Source organism: Scleropages formosus, chromosome 19 (assembly GCF_900964775.1).
Source record: "Scleropages formosus chromosome 19, fSclFor1.1, whole genome shotgun sequence".
In the NCBI taxonomy this organism is placed as follows: domain Eukaryota; kingdom Metazoa; phylum Chordata; class Actinopteri; order Osteoglossiformes; family Osteoglossidae; genus Scleropages; species Scleropages formosus.
In genome coordinates, this window is record NC_041824.1 from 17678660 (window position 1) to 17698292 (window position 19633).

The window sequence follows — 19633 nt, forward strand, 5'->3', positions numbered from 1 at the left end:
ACCAGTCTACCTAAACTGTATACTTTTGGGAGAAAAGCTACTTAGAGGGTGTGTGTAAACTCCATACCAAAGGAGTCGGATTCGAACCTGCACCCAAGCAGTATACGATACGAAGCAGTAGTCCCAATGGCAGCGCCACCGTATCCGGAGCCTCTAGACCCTCGCTAAAGACTGAGGTAGTGGTGATGACGTCGCGCTAAAACGACGCGATTACGTCAGACGCACAATACACACCCTATTCCACTTTCACAATTTTGTGCGCACTTCGAAGCGAGAGGTAGTAGCTGTGAGACTCTCCGCTACTTCGTTACAGGTATGGAAAAAGACGCGGTCCGATTGCTCTCTGATACTGGAAGCGGTTTAGGTGGATAAACGTTGACATTCTTTGTGTTTTCTGACTAGAACAGTAGAGTATCAAAAGTTCTAGAATCTACTACTACTAGTTAGTTTACTACACCAGTCGAGTCGTAATGGGGACAAACAAACGAAAGTAATTTACTAAAACGACGTGTGCTGTAGTTGGCCGGTGGTGTTTGTCTGGAGGGTTAATGAAAAAGAGAAGTTGTGTGGGTCGTGTGAGTGCCAGTCTACCCGCTCGTGATTCGCGTGGTGATGGGCAGGGAGGACCTAGCTAGGTCGGAAGCACTGCAGTTCACCATATTATTTCTCTCACTCGACATCTTTGTTTCAGATCTACCATTTCACAAGAATCGAGGCGCATTTTTGAAGTAGACGTCGAATAAATCATTTTGCGACATATTTGTTGACATGAGTTACATTTGAACTGCTGAAGTAAAAACGGGCAGCCGCGTGCCGTATGTCATGAACTCAGTCATCATCATGTGTATCGACGGAAAACACCATCGTCGTCGTAGTTTCCCTTTCAAATCCGACGTGTTTTTTTTTTTTTTTTTAATGAAATTAGGGCCCGGCCCAGCCCACCGACAGTCACGTGACACACATGTAACGCGCGGTGTGGTGTTGGTTCGTGCGCCGCGCCCGGTCATCGTGGTCCACCGGTTCGCCCATTAAAAAAAAATCCCCCCCCCCGCTTTAGTACATTGATCAGGGAAGTTACTTGAACCGATGCAGCTTAAATAACCCTACTAAAATGGGGATAAATCTCTGTAAAGTTAAAGGAAAGACGTTTTTGGTCCACAAACCTTGTTGGGTAATATATTTCTCAGATTCTGACAGACAGGTCTTTTGAAGCAGACCATTTTAACTCGGGGACCACCGCAAATATTTAAATTAGTTGACACTTTTTGTTCAGAACAAATTAGCAGTGGTAAAATCATTGATCAGTTACTGGAGCAGTTTTACGGTAAGTACGTTGCGCCAAGGGTATTGCATCTGGAGGTGAGATCTCCGCATTTCTTATTTTCTCGCGTTCACGTGGAATAAACATCCTCCCGTACACCTGACCTGGCCTGCGTTTCTGAAACGGAGATAAGGTCGCAACCAGCGAGACGTGCCCTTCAAAGTTAAGTAGCGCAAAAAAAAAAACAGGCCATGTTGTTGCACGCCTAACTGGATTAAGAGTGTTTCATAAAGTAATGCAATCAAATCATTTGCAGGTTTTGTTTCATATTAGAATTTTATTTGATAATTCCCTCTTGAGACTGTACAGTGGCTATTCTTTTGTTTTTCCACTTTCCTGCTATATTTTTTAGTAAATTCTGTGTTAATCATTTCCTCATTATTTGGAAACCCCTGTCATTAATTTGTGTGTGTGTGTGTGTGTGTGTGTGTGTGTGTGTAAGTGAGTATTTTTCAGTCATCCAGGAACTTGAATCAGCAAACACCATGGCTGTGGAAGGGGGGATGAAGTGTGTGAAGTTCCTGGTTTTCTTTTTTAACTTCATCTTCTGGGTGAGTATTTGATTTCTGCGAGCGGAAAAATTGCTGACTGAACATTAAAAAAAAAAAAAAAAAAATTCAAATCCACTCTGACCCCCATATCCTGACAGTGATGGCAGTCGTTTTGGATTATTCAGACTTGTGTGTGAAGTGCAGCCTCATTGTGCAACTGCTGCAGCCTGACTGATTAGATTGTCATGGGGCAGTGAATTTCCTGCATAACTCACCCAGGTTCATTTCAGTCATGTATTATATGGGTAAGAATGTTTTGCTAGGGTTTGCTGAGTGAAAACCGGAAGGGGAAGTTACCCTGTAGTTTTTTTATGGATCACATGTCTTTGCACTGTGCAAGGAAACCAGAGCGCCTGGAGGAAATCCACAAAAATCACAGTGAATTTGAAACTTTATACAGCTTTAGTACCTGCTTCTACCTGGTGCTCATCTGCCACCTCTACTTTTTTTTTTAATTTGTAAAATAAGTGGTTACACTTTGACATCTCTTTGTTCAAGATACAGAACGTAAAGTCTTCAATGTGTAGTCGAGTATTGTGAACCGATTCTCTAGCCTGTACCGTTTAAGTATAATATGTTGGAATCAGTTCTCTGGAGCAGAAAATCAAACTCTGATATTCAGTTAGAAATGTGGCGCCAAATAAACTCTCAGTACTTTGGTACAACTGGTAATGAGTCCAGATGAAGTGAATGTGGCTGTTTAATGACAGCCATTTTCCATCACTGGATTGAACCAAACCTTCCAGTTCACTTCCGAGTGAACCTTTGGCTTTCCCACGAAATGGTAATTTCCTCTGTTGTCATAAAGGGGGAAACCAGGTAGCGTAGCAGCGCGGTGGTGCTTGCTTTAACCTTTCTCCGCCTCTCAAGCTGCATCTGCCAACTGTAAGAGGTTAAACCCTAGATGGTTTCCGAGACCCTGGTCAGGTGACTGGCCTCACATGCTCATTGCCCCCTTTCCCGTCTGCCCGCTATGGTTTAATTACCCTTTACTTCCTGAAAATATGTGCGACAAGTACTACTCTTCTTCCTGTTTGTCCTAAAAACACCCTGAGTTTTACCTTTATCCTCCACCTTAAAATGGCTTTTGAAAAAATTAATTGGAATTTTTAAGTTTGTTTGATTGTTCTCTGATGAGGCCCAGGTTGTTTCACTTTAATATCCGAGTTTTATACCAGGAACTAGCTTGCTGACGTGTAGCTGTGTAGCCCTGGCTAATGTGCTGTGCTTTCTGAGAGGGGAACATAACTCCAGGTAATGTGCTTCTTGCTGCAGTCAACGGCTGAAAGTTTTGACACTTTAGATTGCATCGATTAGTACAGAGTCTCCTAATAAGGATTGCAGTCGCAGATGTTTCCTTCTCTTCCTGCTTCACTCAGATAAATGCACTTGGCTTGCACCCTTCAGAATGGGGAGTACAGTGACGTCACCACTCATCACTTCCCAGTTTGTACAAAGTACTTGGTACCTGCTTTATTAAAGCAGCATGAATCACTGTAAAATAATGGCAGCCAGCCGATCTTTGTTGGTGCTTCATAGCTGTGGGAGGGAGGCTGATCCTTGTTTGAAGCCCCAAACTTAAACCTCTTTAGGTTAAACTTCCTTGAGTGGGAGGAGAATAGAGGGCTGGAGAAATGATGAAATCTGGATCTTGTGACTGGTGTTTGAGGTGGTGAAATAATGTCATGTGATGGTCTTATGGAAGGGGATTGGCTTTTTTGGAATTGTTTAGTGATACAGTAAACTCGTACAGTAAATTCGTTTGGGTACATTCGGATTTGTCTGCTGTAACCCTCTTCTGCCTCTTGATTTCTTTGCACATTTAACCAGTCTGAATGCTTGGACTGACTCACTCCTACATTTTTTATGATGTAAAAAGGTCCACCACTTCATGGGAGAAGAACTGGGGCAGCAGCAGTGGATAAGAACGATTTTGTAGTACGAAGGTGCTGGTTTAAATCAATGAATTTGTACAGTGAAATATCCTGCTGTGTAAATTTTAATTTATCTACTCTTTCAGAGGACACTTTGGTCCAATGTAACTTGTACTATGACTTGTCAGTAACTAAGTTTGAAGTGGTTCACCTGTTTATACAGCAGAGTAGTTTATTACTAGAGGGTTTGGGGTAAGTATTTTGCGCTGTGTACTGCAACAGAAGGTTGGAGTTGAACTTGGGTTTTTCATTGTTGGGCAACAGTTCTGATCTCCATTGTACTGTCTCCTACCCCTTAATTGGTTCAAAATTGTGTAAAATTAGTTAACTGAGGAACTTGTGAAAATACTGAAGTCCCCTGGCTGTGCCTGAAGTTCTATCTCAGATAACATGGGTCTGTTTGTCACCCTAGAAGGAGCTTGCTATTATAAATATCCCCACCCTCAAATATTTACACTGGTGTAACCTCAAATGAAGACGGGAGAGGAGGAGTGAGTAGGAGTGAGGTCATATATATGAAAGTGGGTCAGTGTGCATATGTTTTAGTACTGTACTAAAATGGCAAAAAAAAAAAGACTGGCCAAGAATTTCAGCTAAAATTTACAAGAAATACATTTTCTTGCTATTGGTGTAGCGCTGTCTGTACAGAGTTGTGAGCATTGTTGGGACTTTTTCCACTCATACGCGTCATTAATCAGTGTTGTCTGGCTAGTTGGACCAGACTGCGTTCAACACTTCCTCCTTTTTTGTTGTACTTGGTACACAAAAACAACTTCAGCAGTGAAGATTGTAGAGCCAGCTGTCCCACACGGAATGATTTAAGGACTCATTCGTGTTGTTCGGAGACCCTTAGAAATCTTGTGTATGCAGTTGACATGGGGGCAGCTGTGGTTTCCAGCTTGTTTACTACAATAAATGGTCACTGTTTTCACTAGTTGTCACCTCATAACAAGGAAAGCTGTTTTAATGAACTTGCTTTCTGGCATTCTAAATGCCCTCCCTGTCCCTCACTTTGCTGGATGTCATACTACAGAAACCACATGTTTGGCAGACTTGTTTTCAGCTTCGTCTCAAGTTCAGCTCAGCTTGGAGTGAGTGTAGTGGTCCTTTACTGGTCTGGGGAGGAGTGCATCCAGTCATGAAGTTTTAACCAAATGCCTTCTTCAAAAAACATCTGCTTTAAAGGCTTCTCCCCCAACCCAAAATTAAAAATACATTACATTTTGCAAATTTGAAGTATATGCAGATAAAATCTAGAGAGAACGTCCAAATTCCACACGGACTGAGCAAGGTTCGGATTCGGATTAAGAAAGAACTGCGAATGAAAAGTTTTGGGGACAGCTGGTAGAGTAGTGGTTAGCGCTACTGCCTTTGGACCCACAGGTTCGATCCCCCCCTCTGGCTGTAGTACCCTTGAGCAAGGTACCTACCCTAAATTGCTCCAGTAAAATTACCCAGCTGTATAAATGGGTAAATGATTGTAAGCATGTAATAATTGAGACCTTAACATTGTAAGTCACTTTGGAGAAAAGCATCAGCTAAATGTAAAAACTGGATATGACCCAAGACTCAAAAATAATGTAAGGTTAATGGGACAGCTGTCCCAAGTCCAGGTGACTGTATGTACAGGAAGTTACTTGGGGGGCCACCTGTAGTTTGAAGTAAATGCAAAACTAAATATTACACAGATTTTTGCTTCCCCCCCAAATGGAGGACCCAATCTGTTGTTAGTTTTATTAGATCCACTGAGGAGTAATTGTAGTATGTCTTATCAGTTGACATGTGTATCTTAGATACAACAATACTTCATTAATCTTTAATGGGAAATTGGCAGGTTCACAAATCATAGCTCTCCTTTGTAAGACCACAGTTAATTTGGTAGTATGTACACAGTTTTTATATTTGGTGCATTTGTATAACCTTATAGATATTTTGACTATGCAGTTGTCTTTCCTCATCTTAGAAAAAGTAAGGTCAAGCAGACACTGGAATGAAGGTGTTGTGAATTCTCAGAACTTGAATACATAATTACAATTAGTCTTAATGGTAAAAATTGTTACACATTTCTGAACCCCAAAAGTTTTTTTTTCTTTTTTTTTTATTATTATTATTATTATTTATTTTAAATGTTAAAATGTTGCCAAATCCCATTGAATTGCAGTTACTTCAAACTGTTTACGTTAGATATCGTAACATATGTCAAGGCTGTTTCTTTTCATTGATTACTCTATAATACTGTTAGTGGCTGTTGCGTACCATGCAATTACAAAAAGCATAGATTTCTCTATGTGCTCCGACTTTGTGATTCAGGTTTGGTTTTTTAAAAAATTTTTTTAGAAATCGCTCCACTACCTGAACACGGCACTTAAAGATGAAAACCATGTCTGACTGTCACCACATAAATTTTAGGAGATTTACTACAATAGACTTGAGCTTACACGAAATTAATAAAACTATATATGTTTATAAAAATGTAAAAAAAAAAAAGCCAACATATTATGAAATATTCATATAATATTCATAAAAATCCCCCACCCCAAGACAAGCATTTCAGGTGAACTGGGGATTCTTAATGCCCTCCACTGTGTGTATTGTGTTGCTCCCTTTCAGACTTTTTTGTTTTTTTTTGAGTTTTTGAGCCCTGGCACTTACTAAATTGTTTATGAAACAGGTTAAATACACAAATCTGTCAGGAAACAACTGATAACCCAGTGGATGGTGTCACTGTGTGCAACAATAATTGGAGCTTATCAGTCAAAGAAAACTATTAGACATGTTGCATACAGTGCATGCAATCGGGCGTCAGGTGAAGTTTCTATCGGGAATGTTTACATTAAGATTAAAACTTGTCAAACCGCATTTTAGAAATTTCAGTCTCTTCAAAAAGTGGATGTTTTGCGTATTTTTTTTTTTTTTTTAAGTCCTTTTGTTTGGAATGGTAAATTAGATTTGCAAAACGAATGACTGAAAATTGAAAATAAGGTTCAACTCAAGTTAAACTGACATTTAAAAAGGCCGTACACGTCTATAACTTAATTGTCGGGCAAAGGTAATAGATTATTTCTTCCTCATTCCAGAGTGGGAGAAGCGTGTATCTTTACTCTGCACTACCGTTGTTATTCCTTCACACAGTAGAAACATTACAAAGCATGTGTGTGTGTTTTATGCGGATGTCCATTTATACAACAGGATATGTACTTACGCTGTTCAGTTGTAGGCAGCAGTGTTTCTGATGTAGTTGCTTCTGTTTTGCACGTAATTACCCACAGTACTGTTATGGTGCCTATGTAACAGAGCTCGGCTTGTCGTATTCTGCACAGTTCTATTTAACTTTACTGATGGGCACGCTATTGTAAGTGAACAGTCAGTTAAGACAGACTTGAAAATATGTGCATTTTTAGCATGTTGACGATTCTTCCTTCCCTCTTTTGCTCTCCTAGCTCTGTGGCCTGGCGGTGATCGTGGTGGGTATTCTGGTTCAGCTGGAAATGCACAAGACAATTGTGATGACTAACGTATCTGGTTCGGCCACACCCATTGTCCTCATCGTGGTGGGGGTCATCATTTTCTTTATCTCGTTCTTCGGCTGCTGCGGAGCTGCGAAGGAGAATTACTGCATGGTCACCATGGTAATCATTTACAGCCGTAGGCACATCACGAACTTTACCAATAAGTGAAAATTTGTCTTCACCGGTAGTATCTTCCTAAATGTAGTTTAAGGATTTACTTTGGACTTTTGATGTTTTAAAAGCTTCCACTTCACTAATTTTTTTTTTCCTCCCTCCTTCCCACCTCCTCCTGTCAAGTTTGCCATCCTCCTTTCACTCATCATCATCATCGAGGTTGGAATTATCATTGCTGGATATGTGTTCAAGGGCAAAGTGAGTATAGTCTCTGCACCAATATTTATATCTCAGTAATGGCTTCCACACTGACACATGAACCTCTTGGAAACAGTGTGCGGGCCTTATTTTTCAGCTGGCATTTAACTGTTTGGCTCTCATCCCTGTGTAGCTGGGTGGGTTTGTTGATGAAGGACTCAAAGACATGGTCAACCAGTACAACCAAAGTGAAAAAATCAGGGAAGCAATGGACGATATGCAAAAAGAAGTGAGTACATAGCCTGATATGATAGTTTACCAAGTGTGTTACTGTTTGCCTTCCCCTTATAAAGTGTTATATAGCCAGTGATAAGTACATCCTGAATGCTTCCTGTTTACAGCATGGTATTGTACTTCACTGCCTTTGGTTTGTTAGGCTTTAGTGTGTCAGTCTTAAATTCTGATGGTCCTTTTATGTCACCTGCAGCTGAAATGTTGTGGTATCAACTCCACCAGCGACTGGAGGGACTTTGGTACAGATCAAAAATCTGTGCCTGACTCCTGCTGCAAAAACGTGTCCACGGACTGTGGGAAAGGGAGCATGCACGACAGTGCCAAAGTGTACCAGGAGGTGAGTGCACTGGAGTGTTGAAGCATCACAATGAGCTTGGTAAAGCTAGCAGGTTTGACTTTTCTTTTGCTTGTTATTCAGGGGTGTGAGAAGGCCGTGGTGGATCTACTCCAGAAGAACGTGAAATGGGTGATTGTGGGTGCCCTGGTGATTGCAGTTGTGCAGGTGTGTCATCTATCTAAGCAGACACACGTATGAAGGTGTAATGAACCATCAGGCTGGCAGTGACATACCTGTCTGTTACCTTTCTGTGTTACAGATCCTGGGCATCGTGTTCGCCTGTGTGCTAATGAAAGGTATCCGTAGTGGCTACGAAGTCATGTGATCGCTTCATAATATCGCACTTTCCTGAGCCAGAAGCCTGGCATTTGTGAAGAAATTGTTTATTTTTAGGCCCTCCTGTTTAGTTTTAGATGGAATTTTTTTTTCCTTTGTTGCTTAACTGTGTCTGAGTGTTAAGCAGTGTGGAAAGTAGAAATGTTCTGTTATGTAGAAATTAAGTAGATGCACAGAAAAGAGGGCTATTTCAGTGACATTTTAAAATACTTTATTTGCACCAGCACAAAATCTTAATGTTGATAAATTGACATTGTCCTTCTAAAGCTGTTTTCAAAATGTATATTGAATTTAAAAAGCTGTTGTCTTTGTTTCTAGTTTCATAAAAACAGGATTGCTTCTTATAAAATACTTTCCAAGTTTCATTATTTTATTAAAAAATTCCCTCACAATCAGCTGTGTATCTTTTAAATATGCTATTGTGTGTGTATCAAGGTGTATTTAGACTTCTGAAGTTCTTTGCACTGTGTACATTTTGTGAGTAACATGTCATGCTACCAGTATAAATACTGCTCCATAACACTGATATTTGAAATGTTTCCCCCTTCCAAATTTAGTCTTTTCCAGTTACTCATTTCAGGTGTCTCAGTACTTAAGGTCAAACACATGCACACACCCCTTCCAGTGTGCACACTGATAAGCTCATTTATCTCTATGGCTTGCTGGCTTTGTTGGATGTTGGAATACCACAAGAAGAGCACTGTTTGCCTAATTGCATGTGCAGCTATTTCCCAGCCAAGGCAATAGTTTTGTATTTCATGCTATGGTACATTGTGCTGTTCATGGATGTGCTGCTGTGGAGAGACCCAAGCCATGAATCTTCTCAATGGTTACACAGCCTTTTATACTCGTACAGTCAGTACGCCTCAGTTCATGCATGTAATGCTCTATTGTGTTTCCCTGCATAACCTTATTTTCTGGGGGAAATGGATTGAGGGGAAGTTGTGACTATTATAATGTGCAAAAGTGCTGCGCCAATCCCATTTTCATACTTATTTTCTAACTTGCACTGTCCCCCAAAGTCTGCTTTCACTATTAAGCTATAAAACTTGTTTCAGTTCAGCTGAAAACCTATGGGTGGGGTGGCACGGCACAGCGGGTTTGGCCAGGGCCCGCTCTCTAGTGAGCCTGGGGTTCAAGTTTGGGGTGACAGACTAGCATCCCGTCCTGGGTGTGTCGCCTCCAGCCTTACACCCTGTGTTGCCGGGTTAGGATCATCTTGCCGCTACCCCGCTCGGGACAAGCGCTTTCAGATTGTGTGTGTGAAAACCTATAAAATTGGCAGTCAACTGTTTACTATCTTATTTACCACAGCACTTAAGTCACAGGAAAGTGCACCAATAGTAACTAAGGATAAAATGTCATACGGAATACATCTGCACAGTGTTAATAGAATTACATAGAAGTGATCATTTAGAATGGTGTGTTCTGGGTTGTTTTGAGTAGCCTTGTCTGGGAACAGATTGAAATGTTTCCCATAAGAAATAATTGGAAGAGCCTCTTTGGAATCTGGACACCAGGTTATTCCGGATTTCAGGAATGAGTTAAGTTTGGATACCAGAGAAAAGCTGTTGGCCTTTTATATGGGCACAGTACAGTGTTTTATGCAAATTGCACTTATAACTGAACTTTATGCAGTGGACCGATTGCAGAGCTGTTTTCTCCAAAGTAGCTTCCTGTTAAGCAACTTACAATAATTTTCCCATTTAAATAGCTGAGTATGTTTTTACTGGAGCGAATCAGGTAAGCACCTTGTTCAGCAGTCCTATAGTGGTGAAGTGAGACTTAAACCTGTAACAGAGGAGTCAAGTGATGGACCTTGTACCACAATCCACATTTTAGGGTAGAGCTAAATGCAGTTCACAACATTACTTCACAGTTCTAGTTACTTGTAGACCACTAATTTTAAGGAATTTTCACATCTCAGCATGTCTCACGATTTTGTCTTGTTTTGGCCCTTTGATCAATGAAGCCCTACTTCACAGTTCCAGAAAATACACACACGTTCAGTAAGAATGCAGAAGTGGCTGCAGTTAGGAAAGAGGCGTTAAAACTTGTGGGTGTGTAATTCCTCGAGGCTTCCTCTTTGAACATCTCTTCCCCTTAAATGTTTTGAGTTATTCACTGTACAGTTTCTCTATTCTACAGAGACCAAGTCAACAGTCCTTTGCAAAAATGTTGGCACATTTATTGTAACTTTGTTTTCATAAATAATTTATATAACAATACTAACCTTCGCAGACTGCTGATGACAATAGTGAACAAGAGAATCATCCAGACATGAGCAAACTGCATTACTTTCCCTCTCCCCAAAATATAACAATTTATCTATGTGGCTGAACTGTGGGAAAAAAAAAAAGAGGCGCACAGTAGTTCCGTGTACCATTTCATCTTAGCCATAACAAATAAAGGTCAATTTTACTTAATATTTACACATGCATTTCTGTTTAGACAGTGAGAGGTAAATGCGGATAAATATATTACTGCTTAAACTGTTCCCAGACAACTTCTAGTATGTTAATCTAGTTCAACTTTTGAAGCGCTTTAAAAGTATTAAAGAACTAGATAGATTTTCAGAAGTGGAATTTCACTGTAGAATGTAAAGAACCATGATTTTATAGCAATGTGTGTTTATGGGTAAGTCCATCTGTGCAGGTGAACCTTAAGGTTTCTCCTCATGCACACATTCAATAAAACAACACAGGTAATTCAAGTAACCAAAGGGAACAGCAAAGCCTTACAGCTAACAGGCTGTATTGATTAAAATGCTTTTAAACACAGGAAGCAACACATGCACAAGATTGCTCTCAGGTTAAGCGGAATGAATGGCCTATGTCAAATACACCCCCACTCCAAAACATGGAAAGAGAGAACATAAGAGACAAAAAGCAAATCATTAAACCTGAGACACTTGAAATTCATTTATGTATATATTATTCCCTCTAACACATTATTCTTTACGCTAAATGTCTCTTTTTATATTATTACCTGACTTTGGTTTCCCTGCAACATTTGTACAAACCAAATTTAAATAACTAACCACATTAGTCACAATGTTTTTTTTTTTTCCCTTGCTTGAACTATTAAAAGTTATTATTGAATCAATTTGAAAACTTCCTTCACTATTAAATATCATTAGGATGAGAATGAGACCCCTGTCTAGGTAAATATATAAAGAGCAGGCTGTCCAGGGCAGGACTCTTTCAAAGCCAATGTATTTTATTAAATGTTTTAAAAAAACTAATTCATTTGAAATATATGTCTGACTGAAAATGGACAATGCATATAACAAAAAGCCAAAAGAGCTGTTGTTTCAACAGCAAACAAAGGAACATCTACCTTCAAATGAAATCTGCACCATTCCTCCTTTGTTTTTGGTACTAAGAGGAATGTTTTTTATGACAGTAACACAAGTCAGTGACGTTTTGCTCTGAATAACTGTAAAAAGACATTTTACATCACGTTCTTAATCTGTCCCCTGTGGAAGATGAGAGCAAAGAACTGCATGTTTTGCTGACCACAGGACTGACTTCAGAGTCAACAGCACAAAGGAGCCACACGTCCACTACAGCATTTTCAGTGCCAAAATGCTCTATTTGTAATAATCCAAAACCTTAGCTCTGGAATGACATGTAGCAGACATTAATAAATGAAAGCTGTGTAATATTTTTAAGATCAAGAATGTAAATGTATATTGTGTAAAAAATAAATAAATAAATGCCACTGTCTGCTCCCTTCCTAGTACATTCTCTGTCACCGGTGCCCCAACCTTCAATGATTTCAGTGCATTGGAGACCTTGAAGTGAGAATGGAAAAGCAGCCTCCTTTTCCCTCAGTCAACGACATAAAGGCTTAGGATAGTTGCTAGACAGCAGGACCATGCTGTGTAACAACAAAGATGCTTCCGACTCTGTTTGACAAAGACGAAGAAACAGAAAATGAGCAAGATGAAGCAAAATGCAACGGTCGAGCGCACTTTAACGTCATTTCTAGGGGAACAGCAGCACTAAAAATAGGAAAAGCTGCACCGAAACATTTCATTTCAATTTGTTTTACAGTTTGAGTTTTTATGATTATTGTATAGCCTTTGTTCTTGGGGAAAAAAAACTTAGTGTTGGTCAGTAACTAATTAATGCCTAGAGGCTAGCAAAGCCAGTGAGAAAGTACCTTTGAGCTTGGATGAAAGCTGAATCCACTGGTGGAGCCAGCGTTGGCACTCATTGGTGCTGAGCTTGGCAGAGTTGACTCCCCGCAGATAACATGCCTAGAAGAAACATACAAACGGAACGTGGAGCACATGCAAATGGGTTACATCAGACTTGATAAGCACATGCGCATATAATCAAATAACTGCTAGTAAAAGTCCCAGGTAGGACCCTGCTCTAGGGCCGATAGTCAGGGCTGGAGCGGGACTCCCTTTCCGCCTGGGATTTACATGCCTCACATTAGCCCTTAGTACTACTGGACACTGGACAATAAAATGTTAGAACTAATGTAACTGTAATGCCACCATATAAAAACCAATTAGGCTCTTCAGTATGACAAATTACACAATGCTGTAAAAAAACATTTTCATGTCTGAAAACAATAAGTTGGAAATACCTGCAGAGTCTTAGTTCAGGCTGTCAATCTTAACAAATAACGACTGTCCTACATTAAAACATGTAGTGGTCTGTCACCTTGCTGATCATCTCACCATTGTCCAAGAACAAAAGTATCTGTTTCTCAACATACAAACGGAAAATCAGTAACAGTATAACTACACTAATCCAAATGTAACATGAAAGCTCGAGGAGGAAAAAAAAAAAAAAAAAAAAAAAACTATTTGACTAATTTGAGAATAACTGTCTACACACATACACACATTGACTGAAGCCGCTTGTACAAGTGGGGTCGCGGCAAACCAGAGCCTAACCCGGCAACACAGGGCATAAGGCTGGAGGGGGAGGGGACACACCCAGGACGGGACGCCAGTTCATCACAGGGCACCCCATGCAGGACTTGAACCCCAGATCCGTCATGAAGCAGAACCCAGCCAAACCCACCACGCCACCGCGCCTCCAATAACTGACTAGAGTTCCGCTTTTTATTTTGATAATGAGGGCCTTCATGTATTACTTATTTCAATTTGCTTTTTAAATAACACCGTGCACAATTAGCGTTGTCCTGTCATACTCCACAATGTAATTTATAATTCTCCAGCTGTCAATTAACAAGGTACCAGGTACATTCTTCACATCTGTTGTATTAATTTCTGCCTTGTTTGCTGCTTTATAACCCTGTCTTCCTCAAATCAATGGGGTAACTCTCTGTGGCCTTAGGGAGGAATGGGAATACCACCACCATGCGATTACAGAGATAAAATTAGACTTCATTAAATTCAAAAGTGGCTGATGTAATAAATTCCCCAAAAAACAAAAATGGCACATTGCACAGTTGGCGAGAGGCGCACAACGTTTCTAAATTTATTTTCCATGGCTTACTATAGCCTTGAATGGCACCACTAAGAAAATGAGTGTAAGTTGTTCTTAATATTTTAGTGTGTTTCCTCCTGTCTTTTGCTCATTTTAAACTCGAATTATGTCTATTATTTTGGGGTACTTTACTTATTAATAATAATAATAATATTATCACTACTCATCTTCCTCTGTGTTTTTTTTTTTTAATTCTGGCTTTTTTGGCACCACCTTTTTCCTTTTCTCTTTACATTGCTGACCATCTACCAGATGGAAAATTAAAAATATCCTCAAAATAATAAAATCAAATAGTGTACAGTTCCATTATTCTTAAATGATTAATTAATTAATGAATTTAGGCTGTGACTTGTGTATGCCATATATTTTTATATCATCTCTAGAGCCTGCAAACTGTCCAAGAGTAAAGAGAAGCAAATCCTTCACAAAGATCTCCCTGACATGTTCAGTCTCAGCGTGGAGCGGACCAGCAGCTTTTAGTCCGGTCCGCTGAAAGTGAAACCAGCCCACAGAGGAAGGTCTGTCCCAACGCTCCCAATTACCACTCGAGAACTGTCCATTAGCAAGCCATTTAGTTTAAACTGCTTGAGTATCTTTGGATAAAATCATCTTCTTTATGCAATAATTATATGAAAATAAGATGCATAAAATCAAAGTCTTAATGAATGCTTCACAAATGTGGGAAAAGCACGAGGGTATCCAATACAGCTGAGTGGATTTGCTGACCTGCCGGAGCTCTGGCTCATTCAGCTGGTTCACACCGAGTCTGCTGAGGCTGCGGTCCAACTGCAAGAGCTCCAAGGCATGGCTGTTCAGGCGGCGGCTGATAAAGAAGGCTGGAAGGTGGGAGGTCAGGAAGAACAAGGAACACAGCAATCTCTGGACAAAGGGAAGATAGAACAGAGACTACAATTTGCAAACCATACTTGTTTCCTGTGTTAGCACAGCTTTTTTTTGTCCAAGCAACAGTACTTTAAATTCAGACACGAATCAAGTTTGTCAATCACTTGCAAAGTAGCTTTCTTCTAGAACCAGGAGAATTATCTCAGTTTTTTCATCCTTTCTTAAAGAGAATAACTGCATTCAGCATTTTTGTGTATTTTTTCCTGATCAAATATCACTCCCAATGCCTGATGCCTTAAAGCTGAGTTTTGTGTTTTAAGAAAAGGAGACATTGCTGCCTCTACGTTTGGACTCAGTCGTTGAAGGATCGAATCCCACCTCCTGCTGTAGTGCCCTTGAGCAAGGAACTTACCCTGAATTGCTCCAGTTATAATTACTCAGATCTACAAATGAGTAAATAACTGAAGGTAGCTTAACATTGTAAGTCACTTTCAAGAAAGTGAATAAATGTGTGTTTTGAGTCATTTTGAGTAGACTTGTATAAATTAATAAAATAAGTAATATCACATAAAGCAAGAGCTACTACTAATATCACAAGATTCCAACGTACCACCTTTAATTTACATTTATTCGTTTATCTGATGTCTTCTCCAAAACGACTAACGATGTTAAGCTACTTACATTTATTCATTTAGCAGACTCTTTTCTCCAAAGTGATGCACATCTCATAGAAAATACAATTTGAGTATTAAATTAGGAGAAAGAGACAACTGCAGCTGTGTGATTCTTAAGTACAGTTAGTTTGTTTCCTTCACCATCTGCACCAATGTTCATCACACAAGTAGCTGCAAGCGGTTCTGAAAATGTGTGTGTGTGTGTGTGTATGTATATATTTAGCTATTTATACAGCTGGTTAATTTCACTGGAGCAATTTAGGGTAAGCACCTTGCTCAGAGGTACTACAGCTGGAGATGGGACCTGAACGTATGACCTATGTCTCAGAGAGCAGCTCAAACTGCTATGCTACAAACTTCAGTAAAATGACAGATTTGGTCATATGCAGTGGGGAAGAGAGAGACATGCTCTTCAAAATGTTATTGTTCAGGCATCAAATAATAAATTAAAAGTGGACATGCAGCCCCAACCAGCAAACTCACCATGTGATCTACACTGAGCCTCTTCAAACCCAGGGGCAGTCCAGAGAAAAGGCTTCGCACCGACTGGATTTCCAGCACATGGGGGTGTGTGCCACTTTGGACCTGTAAGTGATTAGAGACAAACAGAGGCAGAAGAGAAAGACCCCACCAGTACAAGCAGCTCCAGCATCTTCCAAACTGAACCTATTTTTCTGCTTCCATACAGGACACAGATCATACAAAAGCAATTGCAAAGATACACCCTTCTCAAACATGCTTTATGCTTTGTGGATTCTCTCAGAAGCTGTGCTTTCATATTACACAAATTCCAGGTAAAATCACTGACATATTTCATAAATTACAACACAGAGATGTTGTGGAACATAAAAAAAAACCAATCCTTACAAAGACTGCATTGTTATTGATTTGGCTGTTTGATATAAATCTAGATTAAGGAACAGAGAGAAGGAACATGGACTGTAAAATTGAGAGTTATGATTTCAATACCAATGTTTATGTGCATCAGCATTTTGTATTATGGTATAGTCTTGTCCTATGTCAAGTACCTTATTACACAGATCCAGAAGCTTGCTCTGTAGCTGCCGGTCATTGATGTCTGGTACTGCCTTCATCAGGCCTTTCAGAATAGAAGCATACTTCTGGGCCCGACAGGCATGATAAATCCCCTGAAACTCCACCTGCTGCTGTGGTGTCCAGAAGTGACGAATCAGGAGCTGCCGGGGGAAGAGGTACCTGGGGGTAAGGGACCAGATTTGAGGTAAGACACAGTGGACATGATACATAAAGGGACAAAAGAGGGGAAAGTCCAGAGAGAAGAAGGAGAAGGCTGAAAAACAGAGGACAGGAAGATTTAAACACACTGACATTTTCATTTTCACAGCCATGACAGGACATAAAGGAGGCCTATGAACCTTTTAGCAAAATAAAATGCTGTCCATCTGGAATTTTATGGGTATGAGTAAGAACCAAAACAATCAGAGAAATCATTTATTAATTTATTAAGCATGTGCCTTTGTCTGCTAGCTTTTGTATACTGCACTGCTTACAAATTTAGTTACAACACCAGGAACAGGGATTCGAACCAGGCACATTGAGACTTCAGTACAACAAATCTAATCACTAGCCAACGTGGTGTCTCCTAATACTTGGAACAATATGAAACAATAATTTAGGATGGTGGATATAATATTCCTTCAACCCTTTTTCTCTATACAAAATAGTGATTAAATCACTCACATGAGGACAAATACCAGGTAGTTGGCAAAGGGGGGGATAGAGATCAGCACCAAGGGAATGGCTTTTATCATGTCTCGTCGAAACTGTGGTTGAGAGAATGAAGATACATTTAAAACTTAAGATGAACACAATACCAATGACAGACGTACATCAACAATCAGTGCAAATAATGTAGTTATTCTAGTTGTAGTATGTGTATAGCTATTATTATTTGTACAAATAATATACAAATGATAACTACAATCTGCAACTCAGAAAAGAACAAATAACTTGCACAGAAAGTAAGAGGCAAAATTATGTGCTAATTTCAGTAACTACACATATAATATGTAAGGATAGTATATTAAGGCACATATAACTTTTAAGCAAAGCTTGTATATGCAAAAATACCTAAATTAGTTTATTTAAAGCTGCATCTTTACTTCAGATGAATTAACCAATAATGGCTGAACATTAGTATTAAAGTTCCTAAAACTACATTCTAATATTGCTGACTGCTACGCAAAGCTTGCTGTACCTCTACTGTTTAAGAAATATTGGTAATGGTTTAAATCCACATACTTGTGTATCTTTGCCATAACTCACCAAGCGCTTCTGGAGTACATAAAACAGCATGTTTGGATTAATACCTCTGAGTGAAGTACAGAATCAATGCAAAAACTGCTGAGAAAGGGTTTAGTGGAGAACCATCAAAGTCACCTGTCTGAGTTTCTCCATCTCACGGTAGGAGAGTTCATGGAACTGCACTTTGCCAGTGATCATTTTTGTCTTTATCACTCTCACCTCCTTGGCATCTTTGAGGAGGAGCCGAAACCCTGGAAAAGAGTTGGAACGGAGATTTCAGTTTTTGCAGTTGAGGAACAGTGCATCACTTGGGAACCACCAACCAGGATTCTGTCCATAGCTATCAGTCAGTATGAACAAAGTGCCTGGCCAGTGTGAATCAAGCACTGAGCTGCTCCTAGAAGCTTCCTAGAGCACTGGAAGAGAACACACAGGTAATTGTGACAGTCGGTGCAGTGCAGGTTTATGGAGCAGTTAGGAGATCGAGAAAGAAGTGGGCCTGAAACACGTGCGATTTGAAAGCCTTGAATGTTGAAAGGGATTCAGCAGCTCTGAGGGAGAGAGGGAGCTCGCTCCACCACATCAGAGAATTGGTGCTCAACTCTGCTATTAAACTGGTTCATAGATGGGAGACAAAAAACAGTATATTGGTACAGTTTTAACATTACGCTTTGAAAAGAGGTATCAGAACTCAGAAATGGGTCACCTGCCTGTCATAAAAGTGTGGTACAAAATGTAGAAGCGGGGAAAACGTCGCTGAAGAAACTTCTCATACTTCTGATTGGCCCACTGGAGGCGGGACAGCACTCGGCCTGCCAGTCCAAGCCTGGCTTTGGAGGAGGAGTAGTGTTTGCAAAGGGTCAAGCTGCAAGAAGGAAACCATCCGAGAAGTGGACGTCAGTGCAATCACAAGTGGTGAATGGAGCGGGTATAAGTTATGGGCAGCTTTGTGGTACCACACACATCTGTAGTCTTATGTCCGTCCTGATCCAAAAAAAAAAAAAGTGACAGAGAAGTGGGGATGGGGATTAAACAGGGGTTACATAGAGACACCATGGAACAAGGCCTCCTGATCAGGTAAATTAAGGTAACACAGAAAAGATGCATGAAGACCCAGGCCAAAAAGAGCACGGGGTTGGTTGTCAGTGTTGTCTTTCACTGCACTGGCCCACAAAAAGGAAACTAACTTTACTATAAATTCCCATTTCAAATACATCTGCAACAGTTCTACATCAAATAGCAGATAATTGTAAATACTGCTAGCCATAAACTAAGTTACCCCATCATGATGATGAGCTAAACTAACGGCTGGATGTCATGTGACAACTTAAAATATCGAATAGAATCAATGTGTTAGATGTCAGTTTCTGTGGCAATGCACAGTGCTGCAGCATGAGGGAGGCGCAGGTCTCCCCAGCAGCCCAGCTTTTCAAAATAATACAATAATTCCCAGATATTAAAACACAGATGAAACACACTGTTATAGCAATCTGTGTGAATATCGGATCTTCGGACCTCTCGAGAAAGACGGCCCAACCAGCGAGCGCACATGCAGCACGTATCGCGAGATTTGACTCGTGACAGATACCTCGCATTTATGCGGAGCACCGTGGGGCTGCACGCGCCGCGCTTAAGCCCAACAGACTGAATTCCGTACAATACCACCAAAGCCGGACCGCGGCACACCCACGTCCAGGACAGCGACATTTTGGTGAAGGCAACCTGCCGACCCAGGAAGTGCAGAGGGAGGCGGGGCTGGAGGCGT

The 19633-nt window shown here is 40.3% G+C and overlaps 2 protein-coding genes across 2 annotated transcripts; one reads left to right on the forward strand and one right to left on the reverse strand.

The window, feature by feature from the left end:
• The first annotated feature begins 215 nt into the window (after positions 1 to 215).
• Positions 216 to 8986, forward strand: cd63 (CD63 molecule). Its single transcript, XM_018760700.2, has 8 exons — positions 216 to 313; positions 1764 to 1872; positions 7247 to 7435; positions 7613 to 7687; positions 7821 to 7916; positions 8115 to 8258; positions 8340 to 8423; positions 8518 to 8986. The coding sequence occupies exons 2-8, from the start codon at positions 1807 to 1809 to the stop codon at positions 8581 to 8583; spliced, it is 720 nt and encodes a 239-aa protein (XP_018616216.1). The 5' UTR covers positions 216 to 313; positions 1764 to 1806; the 3' UTR covers positions 8584 to 8986.
• A 906-nt stretch (positions 8987 to 9892) lies between these two features.
• Positions 9893 to 19623, reverse strand: letmd1 (LETM1 domain containing 1). The gene is made up of 9 exons (XM_018760176.2): positions 19457 to 19623; positions 18579 to 18733; positions 18004 to 18119; positions 17305 to 17387; positions 16614 to 16800; positions 16069 to 16170; positions 14795 to 14947; positions 12762 to 12858; positions 9893 to 12504 (listed from the first exon to the last, which is right to left on the reverse strand). Exons 1-9 carry the CDS (start codon positions 19573 to 19575, stop codon positions 12431 to 12433), a joined length of 1086 nt encoding a protein of 361 aa, XP_018615692.2. The 5' UTR covers positions 19576 to 19623; the 3' UTR covers positions 9893 to 12430.
• Between the last annotated feature and the right edge of the window lie 10 nt (positions 19624 to 19633).

Coding starts and splice junctions, on each gene's coding strand:
- cd63 (XM_018760700.2), top strand. CDS start 1,807: ATGGCTGTGGAAGGGGGGATGAAGTGTGTGAAGTTCCTGGTTTTCTTT. Junction 7,436..7,612: donor ATTACTGCATGGTCACCATG/GTAATCATTTAC, acceptor CCTCCTGTCAAG/TTTGCCATCCTCCTTTCACT. Junction 7,917..8,114: donor TGGACGATATGCAAAAAGAA/GTGAGTACATAG, acceptor TGTCACCTGCAG/CTGAAATGTTGTGGTATCAA.
- letmd1 (XM_018760176.2), bottom strand. CDS start 19,575: ATGTCGCTGTCCTGGACGTGGGTGTGCCGCGGTCCGGCTTTGGTGGTA. Junction 16,171..16,613: donor TTCTGGATCTGTGTAATAAG/GTACTTGACATA, acceptor AATCACTTACAG/GTCCAAAGTGGCACACACCC. Junction 14,948..16,068: donor GGCTCAGTGTAGATCACATG/GTGAGTTTGCTG, acceptor CCCTTTGTCCAG/AGATTGCTGTGTTCCTTGTT.